The sequence below is a fragment of the Leuresthes tenuis genome, unplaced genomic scaffold (assembly GCF_036924035.1).
Source record: "Leuresthes tenuis unplaced genomic scaffold, fLeuTen1.0.hap1 SCAF_1, whole genome shotgun sequence".
Classification (NCBI taxonomy): domain Eukaryota; kingdom Metazoa; phylum Chordata; class Actinopteri; order Atheriniformes; family Atherinopsidae; genus Leuresthes; species Leuresthes tenuis.
This window is the reverse complement of record NW_027325355.1, coordinates 21,671,679-21,693,845: the sequence shown is the minus strand read 5'-3', so window position 1 is coordinate 21,693,845 and position 22,167 is coordinate 21,671,679. Positions and strand designations below refer to the sequence as shown.

The 22,167-nt window shown below is 39.3% G+C and overlaps 1 protein-coding gene and 1 long non-coding RNA gene across 3 annotated transcripts in view; both read right to left on the bottom strand.

Annotated features, from left to right (window-relative positions):
• LOC140272883 (uncharacterized) overlaps positions 1-22,167 on the bottom strand; it is an 858,120-nt gene that overhangs the window by 513,449 nt on the left and 322,504 nt on the right. The gene's annotated exons all lie outside the window — the stretch shown is intronic.
• LOC140272296 (rho GTPase-activating protein 6-like) overlaps positions 1-22,167 on the bottom strand; it is a 43,597-nt gene that overhangs the window by 15,569 nt on the left and 5,861 nt on the right. For both annotated transcript variants that reach the window (XM_072367725.1, XM_072367804.1), the window contains exon 2: positions 2,758-2,917. In XM_072367725.1, the coding sequence (XP_072223826.1) occupies positions 2,758-2,917 (160 nt within the window). The remainder of the gene's footprint in view (positions 1-2,757; positions 2,918-22,167) is intronic.

Below are 22,167 nucleotides of genomic sequence, written 5' to 3'. Positions count from 1 at the left end.
TCCAGTATGTCCTTTCCCTTTTTCACAGCTTAGTACTGTACTTTACAAAGCCATACATGGAAATTGTTAAGTTGCTAGGCCTGATTTCCCTCCTTGATCTTCACAAGTTGTCCTCATCCTGACTAATTAAAGATGACAAAAATAGATGTAAAGCAATAATTAGACAGACCAGAGCAAAAATAGTTGATGCACTTGGAAAAAGATGCTGCAAGATTACTGCAATCACATGAGTGCTCTTGTGTGTGCATGAGAGGAAGCCACTTTGTCAGCTCTCAGTATGATGAATGACTCTTGGATCTGCTGATTAACAATCAGGAAACTCTAGGAAATTGAGGCACACGCAACTTTTAAGTCCAGGAATCCTCGTCTTGGGCCAGGATGTCAGTCTGTGACAGACCTCAGCCACTGCTGGTATTATCATTCTGTCACTCTATTTGTTTCTTTGGTATCCAAAATCAGCTCTTGTACAAATCAGGTCTGTTTGGACTCGTCTGTTTGCCTTGATGTGCTGGTTTTGCAACCTCAGTGTGAACCCCAGATATTCCTGTCGGCTTGAATCAAACGAGTCACTCGTGGCGCAGAGCAAATCTTATCCAGCTCCCCAAACATGCTTGGTGGTGGTTTTAGGAGCTTACGTCTGGGAACAGGTTCAAGTTTCAGTTGCTGCTGTTTTGCAGATATCTATTAACTGAAATTTAAGTGATTACGTTTTGTGTCTTTGAGCCGTAAAAAGTCTCTTGTAGGACTAAGAGGTGGTATGCTCTTAGTGGTGCATGAGAGACAAATAGGTGGAGAAAGAGTGGGGACTGGGTGCAAGATCCAAGGCGAAAGGAAAGCAGATGTTGTGATGGAAAGCGAGGAAGAGAGAGGGAAAGGAGGAGCAGCGATAGGAAATGGTTTAGATTTTTGACAGATGGCTCCCAAAGCTATACGGAAATCCCCCAAACCTTCACACTCCCCAGTTCAGCTCCCCTGACCAGTTTGTGACACCATCTGATGAACCTTTGCTGCTTTCTGTCTAATCACACCCTCATCCCATCCTTTCTTGTCTCTACTAATTCTGTCTTTCTTTAATCTGCTTTTCGCTCTTGAAGAAAAGCCAGAAACATAACCCTAGATGATCTGTTAACTACATATTTAAAAAAGATTTTTTTAAAAGAAGCAAATTTGGCACTGCTGAAATGGCACTAACACATGCACACACTCTTGCACATTTGAAATATTTCCCTCGCTAGCACATGCCGGCCGTCAGGGCCTCTGGAATTCATAAGCAACACAGACAAGTATGTATTAAATCATGCTGGGGAGAGGTTTAACCTTCAGCTGGAATGCAAGGCCCTGGATAATCCATTGGCTGCACCACACTGCTGCTATGGCACCCACTTCACTGCTATACAGTGCAACACAAACACTGCTCACTGTGCATGGTGTGCATCTGAGTGCGCATGGAATGATGGCTCCAAAAATACTGGCAAACTACTACAAAACTCAAAGTCATTTCTTCCCATTATGATCAAATACCATGTAAAGTAATTACAGAGATTTGGAAGTATGGAAAAGGTGCAATCGTAAAGCAAAGTCTGAGGGATCAAGAAACTGTTTACATATTTACAGAAGTTGTAAAAAAGCCAAAAGCTTCCTCATTAAAGCCAAATCAGCAGCAGCCAATATGGAATTCAAACTCTACAAGGAGAAACTGGAAGATTGACAACGCAATGTGCAGAATGAGATCGCAATTTGTGTTTTTTTTTTGTTTAGTTTTAACATTAAAGTTGCTTTATACTAAACGTACAGTAAAGTGGCAAAAACTTGGAATAATTGTTGTTCTGCAAGTATATTACCCACATTGTGTGAAACAGTTAAGTCCAATCTTTTTAATATATCGTGAATTCCAGAAATAATATTTTATATAATGTGTTTTTTATTCACCCACATTGTGACTGATATCAATTTGTTAGATTTTGTCCACGTCTTTGCTTTAAATTGAGGAGGATTGTGTATATTTTTCATCTGTCTATAAACTGTTCTGCATGCTGACATTTTTAGTTTGGGCGAGCCCGGTGGAAAACCACTGACTCCTGCAGTGCGACTGCAGTGCTCTGTCCTGTGCAAGATTTGGATTCATTTATCTAATTTAATTATTTTCCAAAAGCTTATCAACTTAATGATTTGGTTTGTAAGAGCCAAACAAACTTATTAGGCTGCAAGATAAGCCCACAGGGACAAAATAGCTAAGTTTTTCTTAACAGAGGACTTTTGGTGTAAATGGCATCAAGCAGGGTGACTGCACCCAGCCTCAGCTACAGCGGAAAGGGAGTCGTGTGTCACTATGAGGAAGGTCAAAAGATACCATGTCAAACAGGAAGCACCCGATTCCTCTGTGAAGTGTGGTTTACATCTAAATGCATGTGTTGTCAAAACTTCCCCAAACATGGACTGTACATGAAGTACACTTGAGGGATGGCGAGAGGATGTGGTTAGAGGCTTGAGTGTTAGCTTTATTTTATGGGACACTTGAAAGTATCTGCACAAACTTACACAGTAAACCAGGGTTAAGGGTATACAATTAGTAGTACATGCTGCATGGAATAGTTATGGAGTCCATAAAAGAAGCATTTTGTCATAATAGATGCTCACATAAATGTCAGTGTCTTAAAAAGTCAATGTTACCTGGAAAACACTGACGGAGTAAATCCCATTCATTAGAGAGTTGCAAACAAAACTTTATGTAACACAGAGTTACACAGATGCGCCCACCTTTTGGCATGGTTATCTGACATCCCAGGTCATAGTCCTGGTGTAGGCGGGTGTAGGCCACTTCCTGCAGCCTGGCCCTCTCCAGCTCCGACAGGCTTTGGATGGTAACTGGCGTCAGCCGCACGCTCCGCCCCGACAGGCTGCTCCAGGTGAAATCACCCTGAGCGGGAAAAGCAAGACCAAGGTTGAAACAAAGAGTAAAATAAGGCTGTGAGATCAGAAAATGGCTTACTCGGATGGACAGAATATTGCATTTTCATGTCATGCAGTGAACCTTCCACTAAGGTTTAACTGCTGCTGCAGCCATTTGTGAAACCATTTTACACCATTTAACTTTTTTTGTTGTTTCAACAATTACAAGTGTAAAAAAAATACAAAACTTTGTTTTTATTTTAAACTAATTTGTGACCAGTTCTCAGTTCCTCCAAAAGCACATTAAAGGCATACATTAATTAGATTAAATAGGAGAATTTATAAGTGAAATCTCAAATTTCTGAGGAAAACATTGACCATCTTATCCAGAATTTTAACCCAGGATTTTACAGACAAATATAACTGATTTGAGTACTTCATCATGATCTAGATGCACCATCTCATACCAGCTGTTTAAAATAAAGGCTCAAAGATGGTCAAACTACAACAAAAGCATAGCATGCCTACATTTTCCTTTGCCAACCTGTGCATGCTTACATTTAACATAATGTTAAACTGTCACAAAAGGGATATTACATAACTATAAGAAGTTTCAAAACAGCTAGGAGGAACTGGAGCATTACGACATTGACTGTCATGCTAGAGAGCTAAATTTGGCACCTCACGTTTTGGACATGTGGACAGATCCTAATACTGCTGACTACATCAACAAAATTACAATGCAAATAGGAAAAATAATTTTTTTCTACATTTACAAATTTTAATCTTGGAAAATACTTGTTTATCTCTAAAATTCTTCCCCTCAGCCATCCCTGTATTTATTTATTTCAAACTACAGTGGCCCTTGTGTAACATTGTAAGATCCATTAACCGAATGCATATCATATCAATGAAGCGCAATCATTTTTACCAATGCAGGAGTTTGATTCTCCCTTTTTAAAGATCATGGAAAAAGACATCGCTATAACTTTACAGCTAGTACATATAAGGAAGTAAGTTGAAAAGTTACAAGCCCATGATTTTACTTGCAGAGCGGTGGGGTCAAAGCCAAATTAAACATAAAACTAAAGAAACAAATCCTCTCGATGTCTCTTGGAAGCAGCTGGGGACATTCTCTGAAGTGTCCTGTTAGATGTGAAATATCCACGCCACTAAAATACAAACCGACATCGAGAGCGCACAGCTTATGAGGAGGGGGAGATTTTTAAAAATCTTTCTGGCGCAGGGCCGGAGGGTATAGGAAGCGGCCTCCTCCTCATTTTTCAGCACAAAGATTTTCTTTCCAAGTCTGGCTTAGTCTGTCATCAAGGTGAGACTGAATCGAAGTGAATCGTAATGAATTACTTGAAACCCTGAGACAGCTTTGGCTTTGATGAACATTTGAGTCATCTAAATCTCTGGTCATGCATTCCACCGTGTCTACTGGAGGTCAGCGAGAGGGAGAGATAAAGAGAGAGGGGGAGAGAAAGAAAAGACTTCACTGCAATTTATCTAATGACTTATTCATACAGAGGGCTTACAAGTGTTCTCTAATGTCTCTGTGTTTATGTTGCATGTTTGTTCTGTTAGAAGCAGAGAGCAACCATTTCATATCTGGGCCTCTGTCCTCTCTTATTTGACTGCAGCCAGTGCAGTGAGCTGTCACCCAGCCATCATTCTTACAATCTGGGTCGCTGTAGAGCCACCTGAGTCAGTGTGCATATGAAGGAGCCAGTCACGAGTCCAACAAAGCGTGCTGCCCCATCTCACAAAGCATTTCATCCAGCACAGCTGCTCTTTGTGTTATTGTGTTTGCACGCCTGTGTATGCCATTCCTTATCGCTGACTGAGGAAACCCTTTTCCCTCCCGCATGACCTCACTCACAGCTTGACGGGGCACACAGATGCACATGCCTGTACACAACCTCATGTCTGCAGCAAAAGAAAAGACAACCAGTTGGAAAAGTCAAACTGGAGGCCTCTCCTCGGTCGAACTGGTTCCGCGCAGCAGGATGTCTGACAGGGATGGATGAGCTTCTATGAAACTCGTGGAATACTAACGGTGAGAGGAGGGGGACTAATTCCAGTATCACTGCTGGACTCTAGCAACATTAACCTGCATGATTTAGCTACCAAATAGATGTTGAATGACATTCATGAAAGATACCTGTTTTAGTTGACATGTATACGTTTTGTCGTGTGTGGTAAAATGTACATGTTTGCTTTTCATCCATAGCTCTGGCTCATTCCTTTGGGTAGTGGCTTATTCATTTTCTGACTAAAGTCAATGAACGTGGTTTTCTTTGTGGTTTCACTGGCGCTGTCTCAGTATCAGATTTACACAATGCCATCATCGTGGCCAAACTCATTCACGATGACGATATTATCAGTCGCCATCATTTAGAGAAAAAGCATTTTTCTCTCTTTTATTGGCAAATCATTTACAAAATAGGATGTCTGTTATCACAACTGTAATAAAAAAAACATAGAAATGAGTCATTCAAAAACAGTACTGTAGTTATTGCAAGTTAGATCAAATCATATCATCATAGGTATTTTAAACACAAGTATCTGTACCAAAGCCAAGTATTAACATTATTTTTAATACGTTATGTTTAAATTAACTGTACATTCAATTTAAATTAGGTTTTTACCTGTTTTTTAAGACAAGAAAGTTGGGGAGTTTTAAAAATAAGTCTCAAAATAATGAAACTGACCAGGAAAATATCCTTGATGTATTGTTATTACTGAAACTATAGTACATTATAGGAAAATGATCCTTTTTGATAAAGTATTCTTCATTTAATTTCATCAACCCAAAACAGATAACTGAATCCCATTTTAAAAATCCTTTGTGTTCATTGTATCACTGTGCACAGAAATTCTCTGACATTAAAAACACTGGTGATTATCAATTACAATAAGGAAAATAAAATACAAATTGATTTTCAATATGATTCAGAATCAACTGCCTTCAAGTCATTACAACTAAGTTACAAACATATTGTGCCATTTTCTGACAAGCTGACACAATTTTCTGAAGCCTTAACGAAATTTCTTTGACACACTTTCATCAAAATACCAGAAAGACTTTCAATCAGCTGAGCTGATGGTGAATTGAATGTCAATTCATCGCTCTCTTTCGCAGGATTTTCTTCTTTAAAGCACATTAAAACCAAAGTGGCAGAGCATACATTAAATTGCCTGAGAGCTCACACTAACACACACACCAACCCCAGCTCAGACTGACTGACACACACACACATATCTCCCATCTGCAGTTTGACCACTAATGCCTGATAAAAATCCCCCTTTTAGACATAATCACACAAAGAGTTTGAGTTAAACTGGCCCTGGTTATTGAAACACAACAGATAGAGTGAGACCTGAAGTTAAAGATAAGATAAAGATAAGGATGGATGTGTGACGGAGAAATCCACTGAAATCTGAACAGCTCACTGAATGACACATGTTCAGACCACGGTAGCTCCAAAAAGAAAAAAAATCAGGGTTGCTTTTTTTGAGTTAGAAGTGACTTCAGACATCCGAATACACTCAAAATTAAAAAAAAATATGGACATAATAAGTCCACATTTCATCTTAAGAACTTGTCTTTACAGCAAAGGACATGAATGCTCGTTACCATGCAAAAAAGTAATTTAGTTTTCGTGGCTACTATGAAAGACGAGAGGATTTAACATTGGTGAAAAAGTACAAATTGAGTAACTTAAGTGGTAGAAAGCACAAATTTCTCTCTCGTCATAATGACAGCCAGCGACTATCATAAAAGCGTTGTACAGAATACATATTTAGTCTCTGTCGAGATCAGTGGAGCTCAATTTAAATTACATTTTAATTCGACGCATTCAGTCATTCAGACTCTTTATCCCACAAACCACAATGTACCATCACACAGAATGAGTCTGAAAGCATTCATTATCTCAGATCTCAGTATGACATGCAAACACACTGCTTGAATAGCTTTTATGGAGAAAAACCCGCCAAGCAGCCAGTGTTTCAATCTTTAAATTTTTTATTTTTTTTTAAACTGTTGGCAGTTGTGCCCCAAACTGATTATCTGAATGGTTGTGTGGATCTAATCATACAATCCTGACTTGAAAGAAATGTTTTCTGCTACTTTATGATACTTAATTCAGCCTGTATAAGCAGAACTAATGCACTGTTAAAGGGTGATGGATGTGCATTTTAAGAATGCGGGAAAGAAAAAGGAAAACACATGGAATATGGACTGGCTTTCAGCTACTATGTGGTAGCTATGTGGTCACTATGTGAGCGGATGGTGCCTACTCAAGGAAAACTTTATGATTCCATTGGACTTGCTGCAGAAAGTTTCTGGAATGTTCCAGAAGTATGTAAAATATTATCTGAGCCCTTATTACAAAGCCTTTTCAAAAGCTTGACTTGTCATTGTTGCTGTTATTCTGTGCTCACATCTGACAGACATTTCACTGGAAAGATTAATGACTCTGCTGAGTGCACTCGCACCATGTAGTTAGATGACTAATGCCATCTGGACACAGAGTACAGTGCAAGTGCGGCATGTGGTTTCTGTTCTATTTCAGACAAAGGGACAAATGGCACAAAATAATATGTCAGTCTCCATGGTAACATATATATGTACACAAAAGAGTCCGGAAGGGAGAGAAATATTTCCATGGTAACACAGTTTGAAGGCAGTTTAAATGCGCATGAGAAAAAAGAAAAGAAAAAAGCGCTTGGTGGTGGTTTTCTCTGGATTATTTTATTGATTTATACATGACCTGCAGAAATGTGCAATAACATAACCAATAATTAACAATATGAAGACTTTTAAGTTGCAAAAATATTCCACATGCTAGAAAGATTTAAACAGGATGATGATTGCGTGCGTGGGTGTGCCCGTTAGAGTTTAAGAACAGGGATACATCAGTCTGGTCTTCACCACATGTTTGTAGAGGTGTATCATTCCACAAACAAATAGATTTCTGAGGACCTCAGAGGAAGAGTCATTCATGCCCACCAAGCCAGGAAAGGGAATCAAACCATCTCTAAAGAGTTTGGATTCTGCTAATCCTGTATTCTGAATTGAGTAGCCATTAATGCTGCACCAGGATTTCACACCGGATTCTAAGAGCAAATCTGAACTTTGAGTGACAGGTGTATTATCCCAGATCCTTTTACAATCTGTATTGGCATAGAAAATCTAATGAGGTTTTAAGCCATACTTATGCAGATCATTTTGCAAATGTGCAAACTGTCAAGCACCACTACCTTTCAGTGGCACTACAGCAGTAAACAAGGAAAGTGGGGAATTCTCACCCATGTGTTACAAAGCCTTTAATCCACTGGTTTGACAAATTAACAGGGTGAAAATCGTGCAAGACTCCAATGAGTTAGAGGATACCCTGCATGTTGAGTCGCCTTAGCTTTTTGTTGTTTTCTTCAGACAGCATTAGTAAAGACAGTCCTTCATTTCTGTGGTACAGTGAATTTTTTTTTCTGCTTATAGAACAGTCTGAACATGAGGCTTTTTCTGTTATTCTTCAAAAAAAAAAAGGTCCCACAAAGTGTGCAACAGCAGTAACTTAACTTAAATGATAGTTTGCACTTTTCAGCATTTCTAATGGGTGAGCTGTAGCACAAAGGTATTTCTGTTTCACCATGCACACCCATATGATGGCTTTGTTTAAACTCCTACAACAGAGGCGATCACCGACAGAGAGTGCAAAAACACAGAGGAAACATTCTAAAATATTTCACATTGTATTTTTGGGTTGTTTTCTTCCCCTTCAGTGTTGCAGCTGGTTTTAAATGACCCTTGAGCAGAGATTTCGTGGCACAACACTGAACTGGAGGAATGCACAAGTATATTTCAACACTGTTTTTCTTTTTCTATCTTTTACAGGTTATCTTGCATATATAATACAATAACAATGCATTGCTTTCACTGACCTGGAACCTCCCCAAGGTTAACATCTGCTTGTAATTACTGACCACCCTGGCTTGTTAGCTGGCCCTGATGGTGTGTGTGTGTGTGTGTGTGCATGTTTGTACATGTATCAGCCACAAGCGAACAATTAATGGGCTTTCCCACCTGTTTTGAGACTGCCTTACGGAAAAATGGATTATTGTGAATTCATCCATAAATAAATTACGTAACCCAACGCCCCAACCCAAAAGAAATTTACTGGTATCAGTTTTCTTATTGGTTGTAATATGTGAGGTTATCAGACTCCAGTTTAGGAGGTGAGACAGATGCGATTTTACTGTATGCAATGAAAACAGCCTATTAGCATTATCAGTTAAATTATCATTCCATCCATTCCATTACAACAGGTTGTCATGCATGTTAACCAGGGCTAAAATGAGTATCACTTAAATATTTGTGCACTAAGTGATATCAGTTCAATTCAAATCACCCATAAACAGTATAAATAATAAACAAATAACATTTAGGGCAAATAAATAGTCATTATAACAAGTGATTTTGTAAGGTTATTATTGGAAAGAATGGCCTTCTGTATTGATCCCCATTGCTTCAGACCTGCGGGAGCCAAGACTGAAGACACTGTTATTTACTCACAATGTAATGTAAAAGATGCTCAACCCTCTTCTATATTTTGAGTAACATTCCAACACACAACCAGCCTTTCCTTATTCAGTTTGTTCACTTTTTTATGAGTAAGTAATGAACTTTTCTTACCCTATGGCTCTTGAATATAAATGCTTTTATGGTTTCTTGAACCAAAAACCATCTTCGATACATTTTCACTCTTTTCTTCCTCTTTTTTTTTCACTAATAAGTTGACTGAAGAAAATCAAAGCTGTATGTTGCAGCAGAGCATGCAGAATTTTCAGCTTCAGACCAGCTCTGTTTCAACACAAGCATTTAATTTACAGATGGAGACCAGTGTGATTCGATAAGCATTGGATTAATGCCATGCTAATAGATGACAAACTGTATCTAATCCAATGACTGGGTCATTTGTAAAGGAGATATTTACCATTGTGGTAGGGCTGCTTTCCTCAGTATAGCACATGAAATTCCTACTGCAAGTATTTGAACAGTTGTTTCATTTAAAGTTTAACTGATAAGCCATGGGGTGCACTGTAATAAAATACAGTTCCATAAACCCAGAGGCCAACAAAATGCAATTAGCAAAGGTACACAGCTTGAACTCTGTGTTGTTTCTCTCCACTGCCAGGGCAAGAAAATCCATCCAAAATATATTCCTCAGAGACTCGTATTCTCACAACAAAAGTGCTTCAGAGTATCGCTGTGACCCTTCATCTTCTTCTCTGAAAGGAATCAAAATGCTAAAACTTGACTGAATATAACACATTTTACTGTTGACATCTACCCTCAATCCTCTTGGTTTCACTGAAAAGTTACATAATGTATTTCAACAAGATACAGCTCGGCTTCATTTAAATTTTGGCCTTTGTGACTACCACAGTTTTCTTATGGTGTTTTACGGATTTATTTCAACACTTATTCTTATTTCATTTAATACAGGAAAGATGATCTTTTAGAATGAATTAAATCAGGCAGCAAATGTAATTCACATAAGTTACCTCACAGTTTGTATCAAACAATCAAAACTGCAGCATTGATAGTTATTTTTGTCGGAATGATTCATTTTATTTTCACTTTTACGGCTTGTGATAGGCCAACACACAGTGTAGAAAAGCGAGATTCAAACATTAGCTCAGAGGCACTTATACTATAGGTATCAACTGTCTCTGCACAATGTTGTTTGTCTGCCTTCGGATTTAATGAGCTCTTGTTGGCTCAGTGTCAAGAATGAGCGACTTGGAGTGCATGCTCCAGATATTCCCCCCAATCATTGGCAAGAATATCTAAAGCCTCAGGCGAACTTCAAACATTTTAAAGAACAGAGAGAGTGATATGAAAGGACCTACAGTAATAATGAGGCCCGACCTTGAAGACTTAATGTCTTGCATAATGGTTACATAAGCTGCTAAAGCATTGTGAATCAGGTACTAGACCAACACCATAGCTGATAGTGGAGGGAGAAGTTGAGGTAATGTGAAGATTTGTGTGTATTTATGTGTGTGGTAATTGTACAAGGCAATCTGAGGATGGCAGACCAACCACAGACTCAATCCAAAAGCTATCAGGTTTTTCTCTATCAGCTGCCATTGACATGCTGCAGTTTGCAACACAAAAACAAATGCTTGATTCTTAATAATTGTACGTAAGCTCTGTATTTGTACCATACTCGAGGGAAACTATGATCAACAGTAAAATGACATAACTGTTTCTTGGTGTGTTGTGTTTTTGGATTAATTATTTTTCCTGTGCTGTAATGCTCCAACTCCTAAGGAATGCTTTAAATAACACTATGCACCAGGAAGAATTTAGATGTATGTTGGCAGTGCGCAAGAATTGAAGAACTGGTCCTTGGCCCTATATTTTGCCTTGAAAAACATTAACTTGTTTGCAAAGCATTTGGTAAATCCTCACATTGTTTGGAATGGTCCAGGAGCTATACTATGGACAGTGGATAAGTCCCCATCCTTCCAATACTGACAAATATGTGGGGGTCCAAAATTGGTACTTTGTCTCTGTAAACTGATGCTACTGTGTTCTCTGTTAGGGTTAGGGTTAGACTCCAGGCTCATTTTTATGGTTGTCTGCATCAAATTGGAGAAAATGAAGCAATAATATTGTTTGTGTTATGAATTGTGTAAATATTTCTCATAGTTCACTTGTTAAGAGGGAACCACTTTTAAAATCTAGCGCTGGTGTTTGATGTGAATATGTAACATGGAGGGAAAAGAGCACTGAGCACAAAAGCTGATATAAGACTAGGCCAAAAAGTTGTTTTTTTTCTTTACACTTGATTTTGACACCAAGATTACGTTTAAGCTCCCCTGAAAGTAACTGAATCAAAGATCTGTGTCCCCATCTCTCTTAATTTTTATCAGTTTCTATTACATATGTCTTAATTTAGCAAGTATTGCGATCTCTAGCATTTTGTTTCATTTATCCTTGTTAGACGCACATACACACGCCTACAAATAAAGCCCTATCCAAGGAATGTGTGAAATCTCAACTCAGTCAGTAAATTCTCTTCCTTTCTCTGTAACTATACACACCAGCTGAGCTACAAAAGCTGGTTAATCATTACTAATTCAGTGTGGAAAATGGAGCATTTTCAGATGTGTGTGTGCACATTTTGGGAAGGTTGAGAGGGCAAGTGGAAAAAATGCACTGCTGTATTGCTGCACTTGAAGCGAGACCGAGTGACTGTGGCGTAACTGTAGCTGAGATGGTCTGAACAGGCAGCGCCTAGTCCTTGACGTGCATGCATGTTCGTGTTTGCATGAGTTCCTCCAGGCCTTCATGTGTGCCATGGAGTGACGTGACACTCAAATTCAGGTCACAACTCAGCAGTAACCTAAACAGTGCCAAGTAGGATGGAGCCAACGACAAGTGCAGGCTTTCAACCTACCAAAATAGATACTTACAGTGAAGAAATGGAAAGATAATTTACAAAGAAAAATCCCTGGTTATAAGTTTCTTTTAACAACTGCTAGGTATGTGTATGTATGAACCTTTAATATGAGTTTATTTGGACACAGAATGTTTTGGAGAATTTCTTTTCACGGTCAAGAAACAATTTCTCAAGAAAATAAAAGTTTATCCATCCACATTCCATCATCCTCTATGCAGATGCTTACACTAAACTGACACAAGTCTTGAAACAAAAACGTGATCCCCAACTGGACTCCAAGCTGTCCCTGTGTATCCACTGAAAGGTTTTAGCCTAGGTTGAAAACACTGGGCACATGCTGTAAAACCACACTGACACAATCAGAATGGTTTCCATCCAAAAACTGAACAACTTTTTGACAAGATGCTGTGTAAAATGTAAATAATAACAGAATGTAAAACCCTACATCTAACTGCGAATAGTATAAAGGTTACAGTTCAAATGTTGGGACTAAGTATGGGCCAATTTCTAGTTTCACGATGTGTCACAATTTTAAAATGTCATGGTTTCAAAACAAAAATTTTCCATCATAATGCTCTTGCGGTGTGAGCTTTTCTTTAATGACTCGTCATAATCAGAAGGTGCAGGAATCCTTCAGGTTGTTTAAAGGGTACAGCAACAACTCCATCCCTCCAGTTGGGGTGAGTAGTCAGTCCGCTGTGCATGAAGGATTAGGACATCAGTAACTCCTCCCCCAGTCAGAAAAGACAAATGAGGCCGTGTTGGAAATTTTTCAGATACTGAAAAAACACAGATGGATAAAGTTTGGAGGAGGAAGGTAAATGTAAGATATACTTTATAAGATTGTCTGCCACCGGAGACAATACTTCATGTGTTTTCAAACCTACAGGAACAACTTACCCCAGATTTGAGTTTGTATGTCTAGCATTGGTGAAATAAATACTCTACTATAGACTTGCTATTGAGCAGACAACATGGCTGAATACCCATCTAACAATATTAGAAATAAAATAGTGTTGGGCTGCCGTTTAGCTGACTGGGATGAGTGGCTGGTCCATGTACGTAGGCTCTTTGCCTCGCTGCAGCCATCCCGGGTTTAATTCCAGCCTGTGGCCCTTGGTTGCTTGTCACCCTCTCTCTCTCTCTACCCTGTTTCCTGTCAAGCTACTTTTGAATAATAGTTGTGATGATGGTAGTTAGGATATTATTGCTTAAGGTTATCATAGCATCAGAATCTCATACCTAGTTGAGACTGAGAAGTAAACTTACTTCCCTTTCTATGTTTTTTTTTACAGTGTCAGAACAATTTAGGAAACAGGTTTGTAGATGACAGCTGGGATAGGCTCCAGCCCCCCCACGACCCAACTGGTGGATTAAGCGGGTATAGAAAATGGATGGATGGTTTGTAGATGCCAATAATGGTGTCAACAGAGAAAGAATGGTCCTGTAGCTTTAAAGCAAGTGACATCCCCTGAGAAAACCCTGTGCAAAAAAAATTATTAAATGTGCCTGGACTGAAAATATCTTCCAAATATATTTTGTGTGCCTCCACTGACCCAAATATTTTTTAAAAAAGGCTGAAAAAAAGAGCCCGCCTCAAAGTTTTAGTAAATTCTATCTGTTAATCAGTCAAAATTGTTCTGTAAGTGGCCTCATGGGCATTAGGTTCCCATCGACTCAGTCTGCAGTCTGAGATCTACTATGCTAGCACCGTGAGAACGGGATCTCCCACACACACATGTTGAGGCAGCTCAGAGATCACTCCTGACGTAGTGTCACTCCATCAATCCTGGTATGTTCTGAAAAGTTGATTCAGAGATTAGTGGCATTATTGGCGCCGAAAAGCCATGATGTGTTGGGCCTCAGATGTAAAGCAGGAATCTAAATCATGCAGCCTTATCTTTCTTGTCCTGTCTGTGAATGGTGAAATCCAGCAAACCAGAATACTTTCAACTCCAGTCATGGTTTCTCGGGTTTCATCCTCATCCACACTAATGCACACACTGTAAACACCTTCTAGGCTGATAAGAACTTTCTGACAATTAGCTGTCAACGTGTTTTTTTGACAAGCAAAAATGTACACAAACACATACCTCCAACACACTTAGCCGCGTTACTTCCTGCAGTCAAGAAACATTTCAGCAAGAAAAGATGACAAGGACACACCCAAGGCTGTTTTCCAGAGTTCTGAAGTCATGCCCTGAAGCTTAGGACAAATTGTGGAAATTAACTTCTCATGCTAAACGGCCAGTGTAACTCATCTGTCATTTTTGTAACAGCTGCTGTCTTCAAAACATTTTTTCCCCTCAAGCCCCCGACATTTTTCTCTGTCGAGTTTCACGACAAGCTTTATTTCACACTGTAAGGCGGTAGGACTTTTAGCCAAAGAGGGATTTTGCAACCGGAGAATGGTTGTCCTCCTTGCCTAAAAAGATTTCCTCACTGAAGACCTCCAAGCAAACAATCCCCAACTTGTAGGACTTGTTGTATTTTTTTCAGGAAGTGGGGTTGCAACTGTCATTCAAGATAAATATGACTTCACTCTGAACTATTTCAAAAGAACACACTTGGTTTGGTAACAGCAGCTCTCATGAGGGCCCTTTGTTCTAATATGTCGGCATCTCTGTGCATGCAAACTTATGGTTTTTTATGGATGCAAGATTATACTCTGATCCTCTTAAAGAACTATTACCTTTTCACACCATGGGCAGGAACGTGAGCTGACAAAAGTACAGTACGTTCTTTTGGTTTCCTCGGTGTGTTTCTTCCATCCAATCCATTTAACACAGAGGGATCAGAATGAAGTCTGCTTAAGACTCTTTATTTTGTGGGTGCCATTTAATCCTGCAGGGTAGCTTGAGAGCAGGGGTTTTAAATATAGGTCTTCTCCTCAGAATCCATATGATGTTGCTGATGAAGATGACAGAGTTAAGGCAGAGCTGTGGTTGCTTTATGAGGCACGTGCCAGCATTTGCATACTGCTTAAAAGCAACGTGTGTGCACAAGACAGGCATGCACATATGTTCAGGAGATAATGTAGGCCACATGTGTTGGAAATAGGGAAATACAAAGAGAGTAATGAAAACAATACCCAAAGCTGGCCTCCATTTTTTTCCTGCTGATTTATCTTAGCTTCATTGATATGTGACAATGTGTTCAGTGTGCTTCACATTATCCTTGCCCTAAAAACAAATCAAGGACCCTTTTCTATGCCCCAGGGCTCTTGTTCGAGGAGAAGGTTGAGTCTGACCTGTCTTTTCAGTTGTCTAACGGAGACTGAGTGTCTTCCATGACTGTGGTGGAATGTATAACCGGGTTGAAACAAAGCAGATTTGAGCTCCTAGGGCCACTGATGGCTGAACTGCCAAAAAGCACTTTCGTCATACTTCGCTATTGAAAATTGTTACATTTTGCACACATATTGCTAGATTTCCACTCACTCAGCTCTGAAAATGTAATTTCAAATCATGAAAAATGTCACCCGACCCTCTCCCAAAATAACTGTCTATTAAGAGAATTAACCATTTGATGTATCTTTAAAATGGCACTATGGTGTAACATATTCAACATGACAACTGACACATTATACATAACCAGAAATAAATTATATATGATTACACAACCAGAAACATTACAAAAAGTTAGAAAGAGCCTATCCAATTGAGTAACGAATTTATCTACCACTTGCAATGCAACCACGGTGTTCCTTTTCTTTAGATATCTCATCTAACTGCTTCCTCTACAGTTTTCTTATGGTAAGATATCATTGTTTACAGTAAAGAGCAACACACCATTCAACCTGACCTCACAGAAACAACAATGACCTCTTTAACCCTGCATTACGGTGACAATTAATGTTTTGATATTAGTTCCATGAGGCTCCATGGACAAAATAACAGAGACAAATCCATATAACACCGCTGTGGTGGTGGACAGTCATACACCCACGTCACAGTGGGCACATGAATTTGTCTTGAGGGACACATAAATCTCACTTCTAAATTAAGGGAGTACAAAGAACAACTTAAAACCTGTTTTGGAAGAGAGTGAGGGTGGTGACAAATTATTTTTACTTCTGCTGTCAGTCTCTGTTTGGTTAGGTTTAGGGATCTAATCTACTTGGTTAGTTTTGGACATGCTATGGTCTGTGCAAAAAGTTGCATAAAAATCTGCAAACAAAACTTGAATTTTGTACTTTTTGGATGAAATAGATGTAATATATCTGATCTTTTAAAAGAAAAAGCAGTTTTGTCTGGGGTAGTTCTCGTCACCCTAGTGAAAAGTCAGTGGTAAAGAACACTTTAGCCTTCTGTGGTACCAGCACAATTTTAACACGATACTTGCCTTCACCTCATCATGCTTGATACAGACATCTTTGTGACAGAATGTTGTAAAATTCATGAGAAATCTGCTTTTATGTTTTCCTACGAATGGGTAAAACTGAAACTAAACTAAAAAGTGAAACTAAAAATGGGTTAAAAAGTGAATAACCATGGCAGCAACGTAAGTGAAAGCTATCTATCAATAAGCCATTCATTTACTGTAAAAACTGCACATATACTGGGAGAAAACACTTCAGAAGTAATTAAATCAGCTATTTAAAAGCAGCAGTCTTGTTTCAGTCCAGGAAGTTTTAGCCAAGTGTAACTTCCTGAAGACCCAAGACACACCCGTCACAGCCCAGCGATGCTTTGTTCTCCCGGCACAGTAGCTGTAACCATGCATGTGTTTATGGGTGCATGGGTGTGTGCACGTGCAACACAGGTCATTGTCAGGTCGGCTGGTGTATTATTGATTTCCTGGCAGAAAGAGAGTGAACGCAGAGCTCTGTTGCCGCACACACCAGTCAACCTTCAACTGACCAACATGCGTGTGTGTGTGAGTCAATGTGTGCCAGCAAATTAGGCTATAAAGTGTTGACAATAACAGCCAGGTGCTGAACACTTTAAGCAGAGACTGATAAGTGCTAATGGGGTGTTTAATGAACACAGTAAACTACTTATTGCCTTCCTTGTGGCAGTGCTCTGTGAGAGGCATCTAAACTTGACCAAAGCTTGTTTCTGTCTGGTTCTGTTTAGTGTCAGTGAGAGTTGGCGAAACTAGACCAATAAGGAATGTACAGCAAGGTTTGCCCCACAGTTCCTGACTGACACCTTCAGTGAGTTAAAGTAAGAACGAGTGTGATATACAAGTTTGGAGGAAAATGAAAAAGAAAAACCATTCAAGCGACACCCTGACATATCCCAACTATGTCCCCACTTTGCATTCTACACACTACAATGAATTCATTTATTGATCATTTAAGAGAGGTCTTTGTCAGAAATTGATAAGGCAAATGAAGAAAAAAAGAGTGTTTCCTGAGAATTTCTAATGAACCTAGTGTCCTCGCCCCTTTATAAGTCTTTTTTTTTTTCGTTAATGAGAATTTTACTTCCCTAAAATTAGACTAAGTCACCTCCTGGGACAGTTATGATATTAAAACAGACATTGTTGCTATGCCAATGTTGTTCCATTAACATAGGCGATGTGGCCGTGAAAGTGGAGTAACTGAATCAGCTGAGAGTTTCTTAAGAGTTTTGAGTGCTGGCATTACAGCTTTACCTTACATACAAATGCAGATTTTGGCTCTGTGATTAAATCAAAGATGCAAAAACTACCAACACCCACATTCCGCCTTTGTGTGTTATAAACAGGATGGACTACAACGCTGCATTTGTTACATCTTGAAGCAGCAGTGCAAAGGGCTTCAGTTTACAAGAAGTTCACTCTTGCATTAAAACAAAACTTAATTACCTGAAGACCACGTACATCAGTCTTCCAGAAGGTGTGAGAATACAATGAAGTTGTGGTCATCTGGAAGTATTTAGAGTTGGATCAGTTTGGATCAGTTAGTTCATCAGTCAGCATGGCCAAATCTTCACTAAACCTCTCAGAAAGTGTAATTTTTATTTTTGTGGTGAAATGATCCAAATGAAAGGCCACTGCCTCTTTTTCATTAAAAAGGCCAACTTTTCTATGAAAAAAAAAAAGGTTTCAGGTTGTGCACTTGGATTTCTCAACAGCTTTTCAGAACTACCAGACACGCAAAAACTCAATTAATCTTCATTTATGTCTGCACAAAGCCATGCTCAGATGTAAATGATAAAAAATAGCCACTTATTTCCTCGCGTCACTAGCTTCTTGAAATCCAATTCCAGATATGCTCCCGGTGAGAAAAGAGAGAGGAAATAGCAAAGGAGAAGCGGGAGCTTATTAATAGAGAGTGATAGCCTGGTAGGTAAATAGTGAGCGTGCCACGCTGGAATGAGCGTGTGTGTTTGAACGTGCACTGCAACAACAGACTTGTTGATCCTCACATTCCAGTGGCAGCCTTGAGAGCAGCTAATCCAGTCTTAGGAAAGACCCCTTTAACTCCTGGGTCACAGATTTTACTAGTTGTCACACAACCCGCAGGTTAAACGCATGGGCACACGCGCATATATGCACATATCTGCATACCAAGCACAACTTGGATGCACACACCCGCTGTAAGCATGTGAACGTTATCTCTGCTGCAGCACATGCGTGGGTTAGTCTTGTCATAACTATCTGTGTTAATGCTGGCATCATTTGTGTTACTCAAAGTCTGCATATTTCCATCAGTGAGGCTCTATGACATGTCGCCGGGCTAGAACTCCACCTTCCTGCTCATCAGCAAATCTGACTGATCCAATCACTCCAACCGAATCAAGTTTTTCTTTTCCTTCTCTATGTGCATGATGACGATTTGTATGAGCACATATGGGTAGGTCACGTAGACATGCATATCCTAATCTCAGATAATCCCAGACGGAAAAGTATCACCATCATAACAGTCCGACAGTGAGGAAGTTTACTTCAGGCCACTTAGTTTATATTCCACTTTTGACCTTGAGGCTACTAGTTTAAAGTAATATGTAATATATTGATAAGCTGTCTCTAGAACACCAGTTTGAAATATCTGCATATGCTTATCTAGAATTACTGCACAATATTTCTGCATTATCATGCTTTGGGGCTTTTACATAAGCACAACTGTACATATTGTTGGATTAACAGACATGTTGGTTCTAGAAAAGACATTGGATATTTCTGAACTTTGCACTGACAGATTCAGATGTTCCTTCAGTTCTGAAGAGTTTTGACGTTTATATTTTATAAATGCGTAACATTCACCACCGCTGGACCGCTTTGTCTTCCTCTGGGATGTTTCAGCCTTTTCCTCCGAAGCAAAGAGCTTTGCTGCACTTGACAATACAGCCGACCAAACAGGCAGAGCTGGTTGGAATTTGGCCACATTAGCTCCGGAGGTTATTTGCACTTCGATTCAAAGGATCGGCTGTGGTATTGTTTCTGGAGAGAATAACGTACTTCCTGTAAGCATGGAGGAAACTCAGAGTAGAACAACTCTGAAAACCTGATCTTATTTGTATGAAAAGTGATTGTAAGAACTGTAACTTTCAGGTGCCCTTCCAAGCTGAGAAAATTGTCTTAGAAACAACTTAATATTTGCAGTTAGGCTGTTTATTAGGACTATGCCAAATTCCTTTGTTTAGAGCCCAGACGTTTCAGTGCAATAAGCTCCAGGGTCATCTTTACAGATGAAATTACAAGTATTACAAGTACACAACTATCAATTGCCTCTAGACAAAACTTTTTCAACATCTTGCTGGAATAGTTTTCTTCTAACCTAAACATAGTCAAATGATCATATTTTCTCGTTGTGCAGATAGGTATAGTACCATGCAAAAGTCTCCCCACATTTCTTTTTATTTTACTTCCAAAAAGATAATTCTCCATGATTTCTGAAGGTCTTTAAATTTTTTTCTTTGGACATTAGTTACTGTTTCACTCATTTTAAGTCCAGACATTGTCTTTTAATTTTTTTCTTGTTTGTTTAATAACCCACTTAACACTGACCTGAATCATTTAAGCATTAAAAGGTGCCAACCTCAAGGGACGAACCAGTGTTGTGTCGACACATAACAGACAACTTCGCAAAAAGAATCAAACTTATTTAGTATCTTTAGGCACTTTTTTACAAGCAGCCTGTGACAAAGACACATCATTTGTTGCCATTTCTCTTAACCGTTTTCCTGGCAGTATGAGAAGACATGAGGGTCGTTTCAAGACCTTTGTACAGTACCGAATATATCCTAAAGCACGGAGCAGCTGAATATTGATTTGGATATCAATTACTTTTGCAGCACACTAAACTTTTAAGCTTAGTAGCATTAATAAAGCCAAAAAACACAACATCTTAGGACATGCCTTCTCAATAATAAGATGTGCAAATCACGTTGCACAAGCTGGATGTTACAACAAATGAGATTGAAATAAATATCATGAGTAAGTGAGAGATTGTTAGTAGTTACTACTTCATTTTTGCAAACTGTTTGTGCAATCTAATTGTGTTCTTGTAAAGTGCTGTAGTCAGTACCTTGTATGGATGGGAAAACCCAAGAACATGTTCATTACATAAATTGGAAACATTTTTTGGATACTGAGACTTGGAGGAGCAGCAGCCCAGCCCAAATGTACAATCAGACCTTTGGCTCACATCCGTAAATGTGATCTTGAACTGCATCTCAATCATGTGAATGATAATTTGATCCCTTTCATTAATGTACTCCATGCCTGTCCCAAGATTATTTGGTTATTCGATACAAAAACATCCACAGAGAGGTCATGCAGTGTATGGCCCACACCACTCCATGAATATTTTGAACAACACATGTGCCTTGTTAGAGTAAACCAATATTCAGTGACACACTGTGGCTGATGCTCTTTGACCCCTGAAGACACACTGAAGCAGCAACAGATGACATGATGCTTGATGTTGTGATTCCAACAGAGATCCCAGCCAAAACTTTATGACTTGCTGATCATTTTACGATCGGACATTTTTAACCCGGAGTGTGAGTTCTTTTTTTTTCTTTTGTTTCCCCCATTGCATCCTTAAATCAGATTGCTATGCGATGCAAGCAGAGAAAATGTTTTCAGCTCAGATTTAACACTGTGTAGCTAAGGTCATGTAGAGAGCAGCAGCTGTTTGAGGCGTTTCTTTTAGGACAGCACAATCTGTTCTTATCATTTAGCATCTAGTTCTGCTTGAAAACTCATAAAATGAAGGATAAATAGCTCTGCTTTGACTCCAGTTCATTTCACTGCTTTGCAGCACAGGCAAATCAATGAAAACAAGCTGTTATGGTCATTTAGAATTCCTGAACTATGATGTAATACTTCACACAGTGACAAGTTAAATGACATCATGCCCTCATAGCTCCTGCACACACAGCTCCTGCACCCCCCCGTTAAGCCTGTTTACCAACTCTCTTATCTTTGCTGAAGGAGAAAAAAGAAACTACTGACGAAAGCATGGTGAGAGTGTCATGTGGAAGTCAATCTCCATAAAATATCTTGAGTGCATATTTTGCTGAGGTTCAGAATCATACCCCTGCAACTGGAAGCACATCTGCCTCCGCACACAGTGGATCAGATCTTGCCAGAACTTTCTCTTCTGCATTTCCCCTGCTCTGTTTTCCCCTCAGCCTTCGACCGTCTCCATAAAAAGACAAGTCTTGAGGAGGGCGGACCTCTCTTTCGCTGTTGATAATAAAACAAGTGGCTTTCCCTGACAGGGTGAAAAACGAGGGAAGGACAGTGTTGTCATGACAAGCCAAAAGTGACGGCTGTGGAACGTGTCTTTTTTTTTTGCCTTTGTTGTCCTTTTTTTCCTGTCTTGCTATAACAACAGGAATCCTTTCCAGTGCCAGGT